The 21,080-nt window shown below is 39.6% G+C and overlaps 1 protein-coding gene across 12 annotated transcripts in view; it reads left to right on the plus strand.

Annotated features, from left to right (window-relative positions):
• The window catches only part of LOC307019677 (RNA-binding protein Musashi homolog 2), a 306,709-nt gene that overhangs the window by 239,333 nt on the left and 46,296 nt on the right, over positions 1-21,080 (plus strand). For all 12 annotated transcript variants that reach the window (XM_079650724.1, XM_079650717.1, XM_079650715.1 and 9 more), the window contains exons 9-10: positions 5,632-5,746; positions 13,336-13,410. In XM_079650724.1, the coding sequence (XP_079506850.1) occupies positions 5,632-5,746; positions 13,336-13,410 (190 nt within the window). The remainder of the gene's footprint in view (positions 1-5,631; positions 5,747-13,335; positions 13,411-21,080) is intronic.

The raw sequence follows: 21,080 nt of genomic DNA on the forward strand, positions 1-21,080 counted from the left end.
CATGTCAAGGGAACTGTTTTTGGCACCACAGGGAGCACCTGGTCCTTAAAATGACCTCATATTCTGTAGCCTTTACATAACTGTGCACAGATATCACCAGGCCTAATGACTACTCCGGGATTGTTAGCCATTGAAGGCATCATTTTATTTTTCCTTTAAAACATCTTGGCTTTGTAATACGTTCCAGTACTTACAATCGTTTCAAAATGGTCCGCAGTAAATACCTTTTTTATAAAATACATGACATGCAGTTTTTATTGAGACTGGTTCGCAGAGTTCCGAAAGTCACACTCTTCCTTTTGAGTATCAGAGGTTGACCCCCCTGAGGCTTTAAATGTTTGTTGTTGGACCTTTAATGGACAACACAGGTTCAGGGTGATATTCACAAACATCCACATTCCAAAAATATTTCCAAACTGAGAATCTCCTCAAATAAAGGTGGCAGACTAAAAGACGTGAACATTTGTGCTCTGACATTTATTCACACAGCTTTCTTGCTCTAAAAGTAGCTCACATTCCGCTAACTGCTGAAGGTAATATTTGTAGGCAAGATTTTCAATTCAATTAATACAACAATAATTGTAGCATTGAAGGGCTCCCTCCACTTATAGCAATGGGATTTTTCAGTTGGATTTTGGAATATTGCAAATAACATATCTGGCAAACACACCTTTATGCTACTTACACATGTTTTCAGTCGTGTCATTTCCATATTTTACCAATACTTTTATTATTTGTTCTTGTAAATAGCTAACATACTGCTATAAGTGATCTACATCAAACAGCGCTTAGCTAAAGAGAGACTAGTGTTTGGCATGTTGACATGATGCTAACTTATTTTCAAGATTTAGGACTCATTCCTGCACCACTCTATAGTGATGTTAGAATATTTTGATAGAGGAAAAATAGTCAGCTGTAAATGTCTGAATTATCCAATAACCCAAGAGATAGTTTGCACAACTTTGCACTACTGTGGCCTTGGATGGAAATCTGATAGCTTTGCTGGTGAATTTCCGTGTGTCACAGTTATTAATTAAACCAAAATGTGTCATTCTGTTCTTTAAATCAACCACTAAAAATGGTTTTGAGAAGCCTTATTCTTTAAGTGAATAAGCAGACAACCATGGCTGATGTTGTGCATGCAGAGCTGTGACATTTCCCAGCTAAGCAGTCTATGTGTTTTGACTGATCAACTGGGAGTGGGCGCTGGAGTAAAGGAATCACAGGGCTTCCTTTCTTCAGTCTACCTGTCAACTGACGGAATCCATTCACTAGTGAAGCTAATAGTAGCTGCGCACCTCCCCCCTACAACAACACTCATCCCTGAAGGACAGCCATTGCCAGTGCAATCCCGCCCACACCTTCCTATTATACTACAAGGTTAATGTATAGGAGATGTATTGAAAAGGTCATAACTAGAGTGTTCCTCTGCTCTGTATCACAGGGTTTGCAGATGGAAACAAAGGGGGCTCTTTGCTTTATTCTTCACCGGTGGGCTGTGTTAGTAGTAGTGCTTGTGCGCATACAGTGTGTGCCCCTCGTAATTTCAATATCAAGCCTTGTTGTTGGTAGTTATTTTTTAAAGAATGATGAACAAAAACTGAATTCTGAATTCAAAACCAGAACAAGACAGCAGCAGAACAAAATTAATGTTCTACAAGGACACTGAAATGTGTATTTTAATTAAATGTGTAATGTCTCACTTATTTAAAAGCTGAAGTAAAAGGGCTTGAAATGTAGGTCAAACAAGATTTAGAATATTACGTCCTATTTATAGGGGCCCTATTATGCTTTTGTTTCCCTTCCCTGTAGTGTGTTTTATAGGTTTGTGTGCATGTAAATGGTCTGCAAAGGCTAAAATCCCAAAGTTCCCTCCAGAGGAAGTTTCTCTCCCACACACTCCCCCCCCCCCCCCCCCCCTTAAATGCTCCAACACATTGTATGTCATATGCTCAGGGAAAGAGGTGGGAAGTAGTGGAGTACAAATACTGCGTTACTGTACTTAAGTAAGTGTTTCTGGTATCAGTACTTTACTCAACTACTTATTTTTCTGACGACTTTTTACTTTTACTTCTTACATTTTTAACACAAATACCTGTATTTTCTACTTCTTACATTTTCAAAACGGGCTCGTTACTTTAGTTTTAATCTGTGTTTGGTGGCGTGATCATTATTATTTAGAGTCATTGCGTGCCTATTGATTTGAACACGATCCGTGTATCCATCATTTCCTGATCTTCTCTAAAGAAGAAGGACCAATGAGAACTTTGTCATGTTGCCGTTGTTCAGCATGGAAACATTCATTAGCTAACAATTACATTATTGTTCTATTCATATAAAGTGAGGACAGGTACTCTTTAAAACATCTGCTAGTTATGGGTACTTTTTACTTAAGTGCATTTTGAAAGCCCATACTATCAATAATGATAATAAGCAATCAAATAATGCCCTTTTTAAAGTCCACAGCAACACTCCCTAACGAGTTGTGTCTAAGCCTCTGGCACAGTTAAGAGTTCCCAGTTCAAGCACTCACAAACAGTATTTCAAATAACTTGCTAAAAACATAAAGTCCAACTTTTTAAGAGTATATACACACTACTGTTCGGCTTTCTATTTCCTCCCTACCCTGACTGAAAAGTCCCAGAGTGACACAAATCTCTGAAGATAAGCTATCAACTGCAGTGTGTCAGCGCAGCGGAGTAGCAGAAAACATCTCGATATATGTTGAAAGCACGCAGGTCGCGGTAACCATACCTTGTCAACTCTATGGCAGGAATTCACTTCAACAGTCAGCTGTCTTACAAACTGTATACGTGTGTGGGTTTCTCTGTGTGTTTCAGGCTCTCAGGTCTCCTGGGTGCTTTTTCCAAACAACACAATGTAACTTTTCTGACAGAGAAGGCAGGGCAGGTTAAAGTGGTGCCCTTTATCTTGACAAGCCACAATAGTTCTCAAACTGGGACATCTAAATGATGGATCATGATGCTTTTCACCAAACAATATTGTGCCTAGAAAAGCCACAATTCAGCACTATAGTTGCAGTTAAAGTGAATGTAATGTTTTCCTGCTGTTCATGTGGCAGAGGATTCAGCCTGTAAACATTTCTACATGAAGGAAATTGGAATGTGATGCGTTCACGTCGGCTGAACCTTTGCAGTGCTTGGCTGTCAGGCTCAGAATGGTCTTTCCGTCCTCTTCGTTCTCCTTTCTTCAACTTAGCTCGCTCTTGAAAGCTGCTGCCTCCCTCCCTCACACACTCCTGTGTGTTTGAAGCAGGTGAACACCCACACACTCACACACCATCACAGATCTTTTTCTTTTTTTTATCCATGACAAGAAGCCATCTCCCTGAATATCAAAGGTCCTTCTTGAAGAGCATGTGGGAATGACTCACCCCCAGGTCTGTCTCACTAACTCACTGGATTTGGCTGCTGCAGCACGCTGAGTGGACACTGTCTCTGAACTTCAGTAGGGTGCGTTTGTCACCCAGCTAGGTGAAACTCAGCAGTGCACAGATATTTCTAACTGACCTATTTGTCCCACCCAGGTCCTGCATGCATGCTGGGGGTCCTTCCTGACCATAGCAGTGCTCTCCTCAGCACCATGTCAAAGCATGGCTGCCGAGCCAGGAGGGCAGAGTAGCTGTGACAGCTACAAAGTGGCTGAGGGAACTGTGTACTTTAGTTCAGACTGCTTTAAACCACAGCTGTGCAACACAGCAACTTTCCCCCAGTGAAACAAACTATTTATTAGTGCCCCTTTTTTAAGTTTCTGGATATACAGAAGTTATTCCGTGCTATTGTTTTAGCACAGAGGGCTGTGGCTCAGGATGTATATCATCATCCTCCAAGAGGAAAGGTTGGTGGTTTGATCTCCAGCCCTGCAGTTACTATGTTAGTTTGCGTTATACACATGGGCAGCATTGAAAGTGGTGCTCACCATTATTTACTAAGTTTGAAATAAAAATGTTAACCAATATGGGGGGTGCAGGGAAACTGTACGCCATTCAGCCCTTTATTTCTATCTGTTGAAAAAGAAAAATCATGCAACTCTGATCTAGATAGCCCCATTACACGAGCATTGCCCATAATTCCATCCATCTTCTCCCGCTTATCCGTGGTCGGGTCGCGGAGGTAGCAGTTCCAGCAGAGAGCCCCAAACTTTCTTTTCCCTGGCCACATCAACCAGCGCTCCCAGGACAGCGAAGAGATATAATCCCTCCACCTGGTTCTAGGTCTACCCCTTGGTCTCTTCCCAGCTGGGCATGGCCCACAAGATGTACATTTTGGTTTCCTTGCCGCCGGATGAATGTCTGTGAACGTATACATTCTGTCTTGCATACATACAGTGCTACAAGAGTTCATAAAGAGCAGAAGAGCATGATATAAAAGCAGCATATATTTACCACCACATTTTTAACGCACGGGAAGTTTTCATTCCAGTTTAGCAACTAAGAGCATGCGTGAATAGTAATGTGCACGGCTGGCCTGTCAGAGTTACAAGCCTATTTGTATGGATGCCGGGCTGCACCTTGGTTGAGGTGAGCACAGAACCAGCATCCTGTGTTGCGCAGCAGGCCAGGATGACATGTGAATCGCAGCAGCCGAGAAAGCCCCGCTTAAGTGGATGCAGTAGGGAGAAGCAGCCCAGAGCCAGGAGGCAAACAGACAAACAGATGGACAGGCTGATGCCAAGCAGGCAGTGGAGCAAATAGATTGTGCAGCATGGTGAACAGACCAAGCCTACCCCAAGAACAACCCACAGACACAAGACCATGCCACCCCCTTGTCAGACGATCGTGCCTCTCTATAATTCATCCAGATAGGATAGATACGTGGTAAATGGGACTCTCATCTTCCTCCTTCTCCTCATCTGCCCCTGTCACATCCCTCATTTGATATGTGTTATGTAGGAGGAGGAGGAGATGTCAGTCTTGCAAGATGGGAAATGAACAAACCTGTATGTGTGAGAAGTGGAGTGAGAGGAAGAAATGCTGCAGGGAGCCGGGCGCTGCGGGTGGAATTGGTTTGCAGGGCGCTGGGGACTTCAGCCCAGCCCAATACATACACAATACACAAATAACAATATTGAGTTTTAAAACACCTTCCTTTTTTTTTACCAGCTTTAGATTGTATACACATCGCCATGGCAAGACGAAAATCATACAAAACTTAGAGATTTTGTCAAGAGAGATTATTGCTTTTTTAAATGTTTCTTTGTTTGGATTAAACAAAGAACCAAACTTTACAAAGAAACCAGACACGCTGTTGTAATGGCTTTGCAGAACAGAGCTTCTCTACCTTGATGTCTCAGAAACACTTGGAAAGTATTAAGCTTGTATTTCCCAGAGGCATTGGGCACATGCTCACTGGAGCAATAACCTTTGCTTTAATGCGGGAGGAGCATGATTGTAAGTTTTCCTTCGAGACTCTCCTCTAAAATGTGAGGTGCTCGGATTGACTCAGTCTTGTTTTTCTCCACGGAAAACATCTAGCGCTGTGCAAGTCAAATAGAAAAGCACCTTAAAGAGTTGAGACAGCGCTGTCAGATCTGTCTGCTTGTGTACTCACACAGTCTAATGCTTTGTCTCTGTGTGTGTGCTTGTGTGTGTGTTTTTGTCTGTCTACATAGGTAGAATGTAAGAAGGCCCAGCCCAAAGAGGTGATGTTCCCACCGGGAACACGAGGGAGAGCCAGGGGTCTGCCCTACACCATGGATGCCTTCATGCTGGGGATGGGCATGCTGAGTGAGTCATACACACATACTGTATTCACACAAAAACACACACATATATGCAAATACTATAACAAGTGATTCATATACAGCCTTTATATGACAGCGTATGATATAGGTTTGAAATAACGCTGAAGCACAAATATAGGCATACAATTGTAACTCGCAAAAATGTAATATAATGCATTATAAACATACTTATGCGTTATGATCTCTATAATCTAATAAGCTTGTATAGCTAAAGTTATAAGCATTCATAATAGCAACTGTTTTATATACATAACAATATTCAATATACAATATATTTTTGTATTACGCATGACTTACAATGCATTAATGAAAAGGTTATTAATAGCTTTTTAATGAAATATATAAGATATTTTAGTAAGTGACAGTATGAGTAGAATATGTATAACAATCATATTGGACCTTACTATCCAATATTCAATGCTTTATGGCTATTGTTATAAAGCATTATAAATATTAAAGAGCACCTAAAAATGATACAGTGCTACAAGCAGATTATTGTTCATATTGCATTATACTGTAGCATCGTCATAGTAAGTTTCACCCACGTTTTTTTACCAGGTTGCGAATAAAAACATCAAATATAAGCCAATGTAGCGGGTGCAGGGAAGGTGTGAGACACGCACGCCATGCGGTCATCGATTTCTACCTCGTGAAAAAAAGATCATCTTATGCAAACTCTGGTCTAGATAGCCCCATTAGAGGAGCACTGGCCCTAATTAGGCTACTTGAAGGTGTCCCACCAGTGACCACTGTGGTCTATTTCTGGTGGAGTCTGGTACCGGCAGCCCCTGGGCATATAGGAGCAGACCAGCACATTAGCAGGCTAAATGAAGAGGAAAATTGGTGTAATGTCATATTAAGGATTCATCACTGTGCCCCCCTTAATGGGTAATGAAGGGGACACACATGTCAGCGAGAGATCTCATCTACAGGGACCTCAGCTGCCGCCCACCCCCCCCTTCATTACCCTCGCAGCCCATGCCTGCGGCCCTTTTTATTTAACACTATTGCACTCCCTCCCTCCTGCTGTCTCTATCTATCTTTACATCTATCTATCTACAGTGAAAAAACTGAAACGTTGACTTTAATTATGTCAACAGATTTCACTAAACTGTATTAGGTTGGTTGAAAGCAATCATTTTAAGTTTAAATCAAATATGTTAGGTTTAACTTAATATTATTGCTTTCAACTAACCTTATACAGTTATGTGAAATCTGTTGACATAATACATTTAATTAAAGTCAAAGTTTCAGTTAGTTCAGTGTATATCTATCTATCTGTATGTGTACTTATCTGTTTCTCTATCCACATATCTATCTGTCTTTCTATTCTGCTGTCGTTCTCATTTCCTATGCATATAATTTGTATGTGCGACCCAACCAAATGGATTTGCCCTCGCATAAAAGATGTATTTTTTCCTTCAAAAGCAAAAGAGACATGCAGCTGATTGTAAGAGACTCGTTTTGCCGTGCGAGTAGCCGCCCCCCCTTTCTCCCCCCATCCCCTCTAGAAGCAGGTGCAAGCAGAACCTCAGTCATGCATTTTTATCTGTACCAGGTAGCAAAATGTTTAAAGGGGCTTTGAAGGTCGATAGCGAGACATAGCTGGGGTTGCTTGTTTTGCATTTTCTGACAGGAAATTAAGAGCAACCAGTCACATTTCTTTGAGCCGTGGAATAATTTTCCAACAAGGCAAATTAAGCAGCAGTCAAATTATTATCTATGCTATCTGTCCATCTATATACAGGCGTATAAACAGGGTTATTCTAAGGTTGACCTTGCCATTAATATACGTTTTTTGTTTTGTGGTAAAAGCCTGGATAAGACCGTTTCAGTTCCATCTCATCTGCTTGAAGTACTTAACAAGCACTGTGAACTTTCCGAACTTATTACAGACTAATGTCTGTGTGAAGAGGACGACACTCTTCCCCTCCGCTGGGAGACGGCAGGCGGGGAAAGGCAGTGATGTGCTCATGTGAGAATATTAACAGCCAACTTGTTTGGAGACACTCTTATCTAAATGAAATTGGAACAAGGACAGCGAAACATTCCTTTATATAATTTGCATTTAGAAAAAAAGGGCACCCCAGGCTCATTATTTAAGAAAGTGTAAGCTCCTTTTGTGCCAAATCTCATTAAAGCCATCCCTTGCTCCTTTGTTTACTGCCTCTAATCGAGGCATTTATCTTTATTGTGTTGTGCCCGATGTATGTTTGCTGAAATTAATACACATTTGAGCCTGCGCGAGGTATGGGTGTACCAGATGGATAATTGATTTTAAAGTGAATCAGAACTGTTGAGCCATAAAATAGGTACATTAGCATGCATATTAATAAGGCAAATAAGAGCACTAAGAGGCTGCCACCAGGCCACACATAATGGCAGGCTTCATTTACTGAGGAGAGGAGCCTCTTCCTCCTTTCTTCTTTCACTCCCGCTCTCTTGTTTGTATGCACATACTTAGGATTGAATGTGATAGTAAGCATGTATCTTAATCCTAACACTTTCATATTCCTCTCTAAAGCTCTCTCCTTTTAACACTCAGTGTACACATCTCTCCTCAGTTAGTCATGTGAAAGCCATTGTAATGCAGTACATCAGACGAGGGAAGTGGTTTTGCAGTTTGAGAAAATGTTGAAATAAGGCGGTGCGAGGAATCTAAGCCAACCATTTCAGTTTGGCATTTATTCTGTTCGACACTAAGACAGTATCAAACACATAATATCCAATATTTTGCAGCCCGTGATAGCTTTTCATTGTAGCACATCACAGTTCTTTTCAGACCAAACAAACAGCGAGGCGGGGTTGTGTGAAATCTATCCATCTGTAACTTCCTGGTGATGACTTCTCATCAGCGGCTGATGGAGGATTTTTTTTTTGGTTTAGCCTCCGTCCTACTTCATCCACACCAGGTTAAGGCTCCTCTCAGCCTCTCTCAGTTGCATTTCTTTTTGTCTGCGTGAGATGGAAGAGGGTCTGGGAGAGGCATTTTCCCATTGGGTCAGGAATAAATTGAACTTTTTCATGGACAGCAAACACTGATTAGATATTTATGACCAAGGTCAACCTTTCTGATTCCAGCTGGCACAGGCTCTGAGGCATACAGAACAGAGCATTTACACACACATGCTCACACAAACACTCACACACACACGCACATAGCCTACATACCCTCACGCACATACTCGTACACACAAGTATGCATGCATGCAAAATATGTTTTGACGCTGCATGCTGTAGGCACAGGCAAACAAGTGCGCATATGTCATCTCTGGAACAAAATGTATATACGCAATACACTTTATGTATTATTCATATAATCTTAGTCGTCAGTATTTTATATTAGGACTATATAGTTTGCCTCAATTATAACGTCGACATTCATATTCTAAATATATATATATATATATATATATAGATGTAGCACTACATATACTGTATATATATTTAATATATATCTATACAATCTCTTAAAAGCTGGTAATTCTGAGGGATTAAGAAAATAATATATCCCAACATTTCTGACCAAATACCTCAATATAGATATACGACTAAAAGAACAGCATTTTTAAACAATCATCAGTAATGTGGATAGAATGACTTAGTGGGTACATGCAGATAACAGAACTGCTAGAACAATCTGGAACATTTCTAAATGACATCACTTTACTGAAACAAAGTCTTCAAAACCAGGAAAAGACATCACTTACAATTAAAAATGATCTTAGACCCTAGCTAGTCTCCTATAACTAAAGCAACATTAGATGGATCTATTTTTTTTCACTGTTCGTGTTTCGCTGTTCAGCCTCTTAAAAACCGTTCTGTTTTACTGCGGTCAAAAAATTTTTGCCCTTCTGCTTGTACCCATTCAAAAACCATCTGAAATCCTTTATTAGTCCCGCAGCTGGAATACCCTTGTATAAGATTTGATTGTAAAAATATGTATAATTACAGCCCCTTTAATATGTATGTTTTTTGATTGTATTTACTGTATGTTCCATCATTCTGCACAGTCTGTAGTAGCAAAAGTTAAACTGTAGACATTTGCATGTGAGTACAGACAATTTATCAAGCCAGTGCATGAGGTATCTAACGGGAAATGAGGCCAAAAAACCGTTTCCTGGGCTGGTTTCTACGGTCGTATTTACACACAATAAGGAAAGAGTTATCAAGGTCGCCTCGAGTGATTCATCCCTCGCCTAGAGGACTTCCTCTTATTAGATAATTTAGTCCAGACTTATGGTTGAAGGTGATAATAGCTTGAGGGAAACTGATAAAGACTGAGACATATACCATAATTACAGGGTTAATTATGTTTATATTACCTTTGATGGCGCTCAAATTCTCGCTCCTTCTCGCACTAGCTCCCTCTCTCAGCCTCCCACCCACCCACTCTTCTTCTCCAATGTCTTGTTTTGTGTGTTTCCCACTTCCTCACTGCCTGCTCCCTCACACCCCGTTTCTCAATATGTTGCCCACAGCTGCTTCTGTCTGAAAACTGTCCAACTAATTAACTGCTGGGCCTGCGCTTGTAATAAGAAGCTTGACGGCAGATGAACAATACATCTGCTATTCTTACATTTTTCAAATGACACTCGGTCCTCTTTTGGCCTCATTGAAACTCTCCATCTATCTAGGGACAGCAAAACTAAACAATTCTAAACACGCCTGTTTCCTCCCACACACTTTGACTTTGATTTACAGTTGGCAGTTTGTTGTTTACATCCTCAGCAAGTTTTATAATTCAGAGGCTGTGATTACATTCTTTGTACCTTGGATAAATAGTAATCCTGACTAACTAATTATTTGTTTCTTACACTGGGGGATGTATGTGCTAGTGTTGCGGGTGGAGGGTGGCCGGTTAAAGTGCAAAATGGGGAGTGTGTCCTGGTACTTGGACAACTCCCAGTTCTCACCAAACCCCCCCTGCCACTAGGGCTGTACCCGAATATACGTTCGTTGGAGTACTATTCGGGTTTCAATTTTGTTATTCGTTTTAGTTTTTTTTTCGCTTTGCACTGTGGCGGCCAAATTGAATTTATTGAAAACTCCAATATCAACGTAAGAGCTTGTGCCTCTTTGGGGGATGCTAACACGTAACCATAAACGTTATCATTTACTTTCTCCGTCTTTATATGTAGATATGACTTTTTTTCCATTAATCGCCATCACGTTGTTTCCATAGCAACAACAACTTCCTGTCAACAGCGCTAACTCTCCTTCAAAATAAAAGCATGTCCATACAAAATAGGTTGCCAAGCCAAATTACACTTAAGACATATACAACTGCAACGAAAGTGACAAACACAATGCGATATCCTTTTCCATTTCAAAGAACACAAATTGGGTTACATTAAAAAATAACTATAAAACAACAATACTGTAGAATAACAAAATGAATGCTGGGCGTGAATACACCGAAATACACGTGTTGAAGCGGTTCGCTGCTGACCCCCCTCCATCACTCAACTTGTCATTGAAAGTAGGGCTATAAATAAGATGTATAGGCTGGGATATCTTTGCAACTTTACAATACTTTATTCAGAATTACATGTTAACATATAATTAGCCTTTAACAGTTATTGTGCTCCACTCAATTTAAATATTCCACTAATCAATATTACGATTTGATAACATTTCATTACATTTTCAATCCATTCAGGTCGTTGAAAATTGTTTGGGAATTTCAGGCAGGAAAACTCTAGGCTTTGAAGGTTTTGGCCAAAAGACATGGGTTATTGAAAGTGATTGAATTTATATACTTTAATCAAGATTCACTTATAAAAGTGGATACCTTCTCTATCTCTATCTAACACAGCACAAGTCACTGTTTTTTCACAAATACAAGCCTCTCTTTCTTAAATTGTTGTCTGTAAGCCTCTGTGAAGCACACTAGTTATAAAGTAATGTAACAGTAATTATAATTATAATGTGTTTTAAGCCTAAGGGACCCAAAACTCTCACTTGATGTTGCTGTTCTCAGAGGTGGTTTCTATTTTAACACATTTCACACATGCTTGTAATTTCCATAAAGCATTAGCTACACTTGATAACTATATACAACTATAGAAAATAAAAGAGTTTTAAATTCACGGTTAAACCTTGTTAGTAAGCATCTTTTTTTGCCATATTAGCACGTTTTCTGCAACGTAGAAGCTGCACTGAACATTAACAGACGTCATTTCAAGGCACCATGAAATGAAACTGAGCTATACAAATGCATGGTAACTTGTGCTACAGTAAAACATGTAGAATGAATTGGGCTTAAAGAAGCAGGAGTGATATTTGGTTATCAATGTTTTGCATTGTAACCTCATTTGAATCAGCTCATAATTTGTCCCCAGGCGTTGATACCCAACTCTACTGAAGATCTTACCTCAATGAATGATGGAGATCAGTAATCAAAAAACATAAATATAGGAAAGCAAGAATGTATAGCAACCACATGCATGCATACATACCGGCTTTCATACATTCACACTCTCATAACCTCAGAAAACGTAACCTCGTTGCCAAGTTCCAGCCTCCTCGAGTGAAAAGTGTGGCCGCCAAGGGGTGGAGACATTTCTGTGCACCGACAGAGCGAGCCACAGAGCCAGTCGCAGCTTAAAAAAACAACTTTCTATTAACTGCTCTGAGTCTCCTGTTGAGGTTCCTTAAGTGTGTTAAAATATAATATAATTAAAGAGGCTATTGATCCATGAAGGGTAAGACTTTAGGAAAAACAATATGAGCAGCATGATCAAGATTAGAGGTTAATGTAATTGTGACGGTTGACCATTGATTGAAGGCGGTGCTGGCTGTCAGACTGCACACTCAATAGCCAATGTCTATCAGTTTACAATCTACAATCAACATTACGAGCTGTAAATACATGGCACCTCTCATTAGGATTGAAGCAAATACATACATTAGTGCCTAGAGGTTTGTTTATTGTAGTTTTTTTTCAAATCAAGCTAGGGTAACACACAAACTTTTTCAGGCTAATTTAATTGTCAGTGTTTCGAAGCGGACCGGATTCTGCTCAGTTTCAAGTTCATATTTGTATTTTTTGCCTCTACTGTGAAATGTCTCCATGCTTCAAAAAGCTCTTTATTGTTCTCATGCAGCACCTCTTTTCACCCTCTGTCTAAAACCCGAGCCCAGTCTGCTCTGACTGGTTATCTAGAGATCACCCGCCCCTTAGCCTATCCCGTACAGTATGTTTGAGCTCTAGCCACTATAAGCATGAGTGTAGTGATGTCATTATGTTACGGAAGTAAACAAAATAGTCCAATCAAGGTGGGGCGGGGACTTTGGTATTGTAGCCTTTTCAGACCATGACATGCAAAAAAAACTATAGAACACACTACAGGGAAGGGAAAACCTCAAAAAGCACAATAGGGCCGCTTTAAATAACATTAGAATTTGCCTGAGAAAATAATAATTTTCTTGGTATTCAGTTTAAATCCAGCCTTTTCAGATCTGTTGCCTTCTAAAAAAAGATATATGTTTGTCTTTGTCTGTGTTGGTATGACATCTGTATGTATTTCTCTGATAATCCCTTCTTAATGTCTTTCCTCTCTACCAAAGGCTACCCTAACATTGTGGCGACGTATGGCCGTGGATACACTGGTTTCGCGCCCAGCTACAGCTACCAGTTCCCTGGTGAGTAAAATACTTTCTTAAAATATCAATGTTGCAGCTGATTTCTGGGATACACACACACACACACACACACACACACACACACACACACACACACACACACACACACACACACACACACACACACACACACACACACACACACACACACACAGAGACACACACACTTACACGCTCATACTCAAAATATCATCAACATACAAGTCAGTCACCAGATAATATGCAGGGTTATAAGTATGTTACTTGTCCGGATTTCTCAACTATATTTTGAAAGCTGACCTATAGTGGAGTAAATTGCTTACTCCTTTTTATCCCATATTCCAACAGTAGCATGACCAAATGTCTAAAATGGGGTAAGTTCTTCGTCTTCTGCGGCCCAATGTATGCAAATCCATGTGTGGAGAAGCAGAAAAATAAGCAGTGCGTTGTGTAGGGTCGTTTTATCCATTTGATGTTATAATGGAAAATGAATGAATCCATTTTCTGCATTTAAAAGTGTTGACTCAGATTGCGGCTCTTCAATGGGAGGCGTCAGTCTGGAGGTGAGCAGCTGCACCTGTCTGCTGCGAGGGGCCCGCGGCTCCCAGGCGCCTCACTTAGACAGGCATCCCGTCAATTTCATGCTTTATTTAAGGACTTTACACATACTTTGTTTGCCGTGCCAGACATCATTCCTTCCGCTGATAAGACGGAATGGGAAATATCTGACAGCCGCTCAGATCTCTGTAATATCTCGGTGAAATAGATTCAGCAATGGTAAGACAGGAGGTCCAGCTGTGACCACCTGCAGATCAGACACATGCTAGATTTATACCTGACCACAACATCATTCGCCAGAAGGAATGGAATAGCACCTTCTCATCAACGTGGGGGAACACCAGCTGCATACAAATGTGGGAATTCTTGGTGGTGCGTCTTCTTAAAAAACGAATAATTTAAGACCCTTTGTTTCATTTGATATCAATGTGAATCCGTAGACTTGCAATGTACACAACCGTTTATTTATCAAAGATGACCTTACGAATGACTATCCATCCTTATTTTTCTGTAAAAGCATCCTTAGATGCTTTTAGGATGCAACGGAAAACGATTTGACATGAAAAGAGCGATCAGTGTTTATGCCATATAAGTAATTTTAGTTAAACATAGATTTGTTTAATGTTTACAGTTTAGGACAAATTAAGGGATGTCACATTCCCCAAGGCAGAATGTATGATTCTGTCCATGTTAAACTCAATTTAAAGAGTTTGATAAAGCTGTATGATTAAAACAGCCTCCTCTGGGCCCGCTCAACTCTTGACAGGGTAATTGGAATTTTTTTATGTATGAATCAAACTCCTTGTCCAGATTAAATAACCTCAGGCCAAGTATTGACTTGTGTCCTTCCCTACTAAGATGTGGAAAGCATCCTTATTTTAAGATCAAAGGCTTTATTTCACTGTACACCCCCCTCCCGCTGAAACACTCCTATAAATACATGGAGCGGAGAGCAGGCAGACAGGATCCAGGAGGCGTAAATTGTGGGCAGCGTTTCAAGGCTTTTTTACACACAGTAAACCTCAGGGGTCCACTGTTAACGGGAAAAAGCGGTTAGGCACTGTCCAATTGTCAAGATAAAACAGTGATAAAACATTGATCAGTGATGAAACAGTGAATTAAGTAGGAAAACTCAATAAGACGTACACAGGAAAAAGAGAAACCAAAGCTGACATCCCGGCAGCTGAAACAGAGTTCAAATGGAGAAAAGACAAGTGTAATATAAATATATATATAGAAATAAAAAACTGCAGCCAGTTAGACTCAAAGCAGCTGTTCAACAGAATCTGACAATTTAGCTCTGCGGTCCTTCTGACACTCCCAATTAATCCCAGCATTGATCACAAAGTGCCTTTGATATTGATCACATGCAGTGTGTTTCTATGTCTGTGTTCGTAGGCTGCCTGCAAACGTAGTTCCATCACGGCTCAGACATCATTAATATTTAATGCACTCACAGACCTTCATATATAGCTGATGTGAATCACAGCATCCCCAATTTGTCAAAACGTGTCCGTGCAAGAAATCATATATCAGAAAACATCCTCAAAGGGTAAACTCTGACATTGGTATTTGTGTGTAACTCAACTAGAGACTAACCAAGCTCCAGTTCTCTTTGAAACAAGCACACACACATTTTACAAACTTTCAGATAATAACAATTGAATGTATTGTTTATCATACTGTGTATAGTAAAACATTCATTATTTAATAACCTGGATAAATAAATTCCAAATGCAAATGAATTTCAGTACATCCCACTTTATTTGTATGTATTTATGTACTTTGTTGTTGAATAATTCTCTTAAAATAATTGGTGCTTTATGCAGTATATATAATTAATAGTTATTTAATTAATAGTTTTTAAAGGGAAACTATAAATTAGCACGTATAGTTTGGGTGGTATTCCACATGATCCTAATAGCAGAGAATGACGATGCAGTTTCTGGCGTAATAATGTGCCAATAAAACATTGATTGGAACAGGATTGGAAAATACCTAGGAAGTTTAATATCATAAGCCATAAAGATTCATCATGTCTATTCCTTTTGAGATATTAAATTAATTAATTTACAAATGTTCAGTTGCACATTACTTGAATGCATAAAACTTTATATATATATTTTAGACCTGTTCTTCTATTATAAAGTGTTCATGCTGATGACAGAAAGCTGGTTGAAGTGTTTGCCTTCTTATTTTTACTCACTTCCAAACTGTATTTAATATGCGCCGCTGTAATCACACACTGTCTCCCTCGGGCTGCATCCCTTCAGCATTATGCTTGAACTAAAGTTGTAATTACACTTTAAAGATGATGTTGCATAGTGCATGTGTAGTGACAATCAAGAAACAGAATCACAATTGGTAAGGAGGTGTAACAAATGATTAGCAACACCAAAATAACAAAAAGTCTGTTCTTTTTGGATTCATACAAACTTTTTTCTAATAGTGGATACGTGATTGTTAACAATATTTAAGGAACACATTTCCCTCTGATTTGCATTGATTTGTATGTTAGCAGGGCCGTCTCTTCCCAGAGATTTGTAACACATTGATGAACAATGACATGTGACACATTGTCTGTCTGCTCCCATTGGGAAGGAAACCTTCTCCGATTGGGCTGCTGCATATTCAGGAAATGGATGGCAAATAGTGGTATTATCAGTGTCAAAAGAAAAAAGAGGGGACTGTAATGTATGAATGCAAATGTGACATGTGATATGTGAGCGTTGTCATGTTGCATTTCTCTTGTCTGGATGTAAATATCCACACAGTTTAAGATGAAAACCCCTATATGTGCTAAGGCAGTTACTGCCTTTCAAATAACACAGAGCCCTCCCATTAAAGAGGCCCAATTGTGCTTTTTGGAGTTTCCCTTTCCTGTAGTGTGTTCTATAGGTTTTTTGCATGTAAATGGCTGCAGAGGCTAAATTCCCAAAGTTCCCCCCCCCCCTGCCTGAAACGCCTCCATTGGACTCCTTTGTTTACTTCCTTAACATAAAGCGCTCCAACACATTATACATGATAGGCTAACACTGGTTCCCAAAGTGGGTGGAGCAGAGGCATGACAGGGGGGGCGCAAGAGACCAGGAGGAAAAATGGTTGTAAAAAGAAAAAAAAAATCATAATTTGAAAAATGATTGATTGGAAAATAATATGATACAGTACTATTACGTCTGGGTCTCTGTGTTTCATTAAAGCTCGGCTCTGTGTGTGTGTGGAACGAGCCATTTTGTGTGCATGCGTGAGCGAGAGAGAGCGCACCTGTACCGGAGATCGTTGTTGTTAGCTTCTGGTGCTAGCGAGCTACGCTAACGGATATAAGGAGTTTTTTCAACAACAAAGTGAAGGAGAGTCCTCTCCTGTCAGACTGAGAGTCAGTGAGCTAAAGGACTCTCAGTGTTATCTCAGTGGGTCTCAAACGTTTTGGTCACCATTAATGTAAACAATTATTTCCGAGGCACACGTTTATATGATCATTATAGTTATAAAAAAATAAGAGAATAAATGAAAAACAGGTATGAAATAGTATATGACATTAAAAAAAGAATAAAGTTTAAAAGGGGAGTGATTTGTAAAATATCCATAAAGAAATAGTAAATCCGTTTACAGTTCTGTTTCATATGGGTGTTGAGGGATGTATCCATAGATCTCTTCATTTTGCTCTCAAAGTGCACCAGATTGATGCTTTTAACTTCAATATTTAAAAATAATAATGGTCAGAGGCAAATCATCGCTCACTCCCGATAGCTATGTGTTAATTTTCAAAGAAGCAATCTGAGAGATTCTAATCAGACGCCCTGAGAGAGATCTGCATAAGCAGGTTAAATATCTAGACCAGTGTGTGATACAAGACACTGCAGTATGGAAAATAATTTGAATTAGCAAAGACAGAAGCATGCGCATAAACAAACAGCTGTGGGCTTCTTGTTAATATTTTGTTAAACTGACAGTTGCTTTTTTTCAACAAAAAAATACAACAACACAATGTCCACATCAAAAAAGATGGAAGTAATGTTGAACAGTATCGTACACTGCTCTGCTCATCCTGGATGCAGGACGTCAGCATTATAGAACTTCACTTAAATGATCAGACGTCATAGCTAACATTTGTCAGGTTACAAAGAACAAACTCAAATTCAATGTGTCTTTGAATCAAAATCAGGTCAATCAAAAGGACTTCTTTTTGATTTCTGACAGAGATTAAAGAGTGCACATTTCCTTAGATACAGCAGGTAAAAATCTGTTGGACGGCACTGATTTTCAGATAGCTTCAAATGAAGGAAAGTCGTGTTGAAATGAATATCCTCCCCTCATGCTGTAGTATTAGGAGTGTATCTGTATCTGCTTTTACTTTTACATATTCTCTTAAATTTCATTTATCCTAATTGTTCCACTTTGTGAGAGAAGCTACACTCATGGCATTTTTTTTATAAAAATGCATAATGGTTAACTTAGCTGATTACAATAATCTTTCTTTTTCTTCCCTTGGTTTTATGTTTAAACATAAAAGATTAGATACTGTAGGATGTTTTTTTTTCCTAAATCAACTCAATACGCAGCTGTGAATGTTGCTAGAAGCGGAAAAAACAGGATCTGACAAGTCATAGGGAACCTTACTGTACATTATTCCTGTTTCTATGCAACAGTCTAATTAGCATTAGCTGGCTGAGAAATGTGCCTTTGTATTATTCAAATGGCCTCGGAGGAACATCTTAAGATGTGCCGCATTTAAAGCTTGAGGGATGTCCACTCTGGAGGACCTTGCATTATTAAGCCACATTTAAAGAAGCATCTTATTCCATCACAGCCTTAAAGTGTCTTTTAAGGCTTTACTCAGAAAGCTCCTTGTGTTTACTGCACATATTAAAATGCAAATGGCTAGAAAGAAAATAGCAATAAGTGCAAGTTAAGCTTCCACACTGTAATTTATGTACAGTATAGTCTCTGCCAGTGGTGGAACTCCATTGTGTGTATGATGTATGCATGAATAGGGAGCTCATCTGTATGAAGGGAAATGTAATTAAAAAGAAAATAAGTGCATTATGCATGCGAATGAGCTGTAGAAGTGAACATTAAAAAGCAGGGAAACACTCGTGTTACACACATATTGTGCTTTCTATTGTTAGCCAGTTATACCTTCATTTATTTCATAACACACTCGTGAATGCTCAGTAGAACGCACACACAGACAACTGTATTTATACAAAGACTGAGATGTGCGTGAAGAAGCAGAGGGACTTCACCCGAGCGCCCCTCTGCCTCCACAGCCGTGCCCTCGGAGCCTCCCCTGGCATGAATGACCATTATGGCTCCATTAGGGCTGCTAGTAGGAGGTCATTATGCTACACTGGAAAAACCAGAGATGAAGATGTCAGTGGGGTCCCATCAGGGGAGAGACACAGACTGAGTGAGAGAAAGACATAACACTCAGTCATACGGCTACACCAGATGTCATGAGAAACAGCAATGAGTCAGCCTCTTAAGTAGTAAGAGAACGGAGAGGAAGGGACATTAAGGAGGGGAGAGGGCAGAGGTAAGTGTAGCAATGACAACAGAAGGGGTTACCTTAACACTACCCTTTTTAAAACATCTGTATATTTGTGGTTAAGTCAATTTAAAAAATCAAAGTTCTAAGGCTTTATTTTCATAAGCACAGCTACAGTGTAGTTATACAATGAACAAAGTCCCCGGCTCCACCAACAATGCAACATAAATATATATAAAACATAAAGCAAGAAAACATAGTCACAAAAAGTGAGTGTATTAATCAAATAGTGCAAGAGAATGTTGCAAGACTAATGTGCAAGTCATGCAGGAGAAGTTACATATATACATGTAAAATAGAATAAGATGAGCTAAAGATAGAATTTAAAATATAATGCTGTAAAAGTTCAATTAAATACTGTTTATTGTAATAATAGACAAATGTGTGAGACTCAAACGATTAAGTTATGAAGGCACAGAGCTCATGAAGTCCTTAAATTTTCCAACGCGTAGCTCAAGCATCAACAAAGCTGCTGTAGCAGAGAGCTGCTGTGATCCTCCTCTGTACATGTGGCCTACACAGGACATATGCTCGTATACTAATATTCTTGCTAGCACTATCCTGCTGCAAGCAGTATCTCTTCCTGCCGTGGTTAGCTTTTCGGCTATCTAATACTCCTGTGCATTCTCAAGAACCAATAAGCATACAGTTCCGCAAAATACCTTTCCTCCGTTTTCACCCCATTTAAAGCAAACCATCCGTCATGGATTAGGTGTTGTACTCTGGAGTAGTGATGGTTCTTACTGATATGCAGAGGTCAGGGCAATACATATAGCTTGTGCTACTTCCTGCACTTCCTTTGCCTTATTACTGCCATTGTAAACATCTGCGCTGGAATTAGGGGAGGAAGTTGGGGTCAAACGTTTTAATATGATTAATTTGCATTTAGGCAATTTAAACCGTTAAAGTTTCCAGATGAATCACAAGCGTTAATGCGTTGACAGCCCTTCTATGCTGTATATATTTAGCATCTTCTCATAACACATTCTGAAAAGGGTGTTTGTTTGTTGGAGTTTGTGGCTTGGTTTTTCCATCTGTGTTTCTTTTCTTGTCCATTTGCCATATCCTCTTCTTGTCACATGTCTGTGTCAGATTTGTTTCCCCGTCAGATATAGAGTGTTGGACAGTGCTGCGGTAGCCTCCAGGCCTCTGTATCTCCAACTCCATTAACCAACCATGCCTTAAACACAACAGCACACTACATCATATCCAAGTGACAGGAAATGCCTTCTGAAACACCTAAATCAGTGTGGAGTAGATATCTCTCACTGTGAACACTCGGGGTGACCTGTTTGGCAAAGTCCCATGCAGTAAGAGACGAGGGGTTGTGCTGCCATAAACGCCCACATGTCTGTCTTTGTTGAGTCGTCCTACTTTAAGATACTTAACCACTACCAGCTTAAGGGATAGTGCTGAAATAAACAAGGTCTATTCATGTACAATTAAAAGGAAATTAGATAATGTACAGTTTCTATAAGATAAATACAACTCACAAACAAACTCAGTGTCAGATAGAAACCTGGACAATATCACAAAAAATTACATTTGAAAACATTAAGCTGCAGGAATAGTTTCCAGAAGAAGT

Source organism: Notothenia rossii, assembly GCF_949606895.1.
Source record: "Notothenia rossii genome assembly, chromosome: 9".
NCBI classification, from domain to species: domain Eukaryota; kingdom Metazoa; phylum Chordata; class Actinopteri; order Perciformes; family Nototheniidae; genus Notothenia; species Notothenia rossii.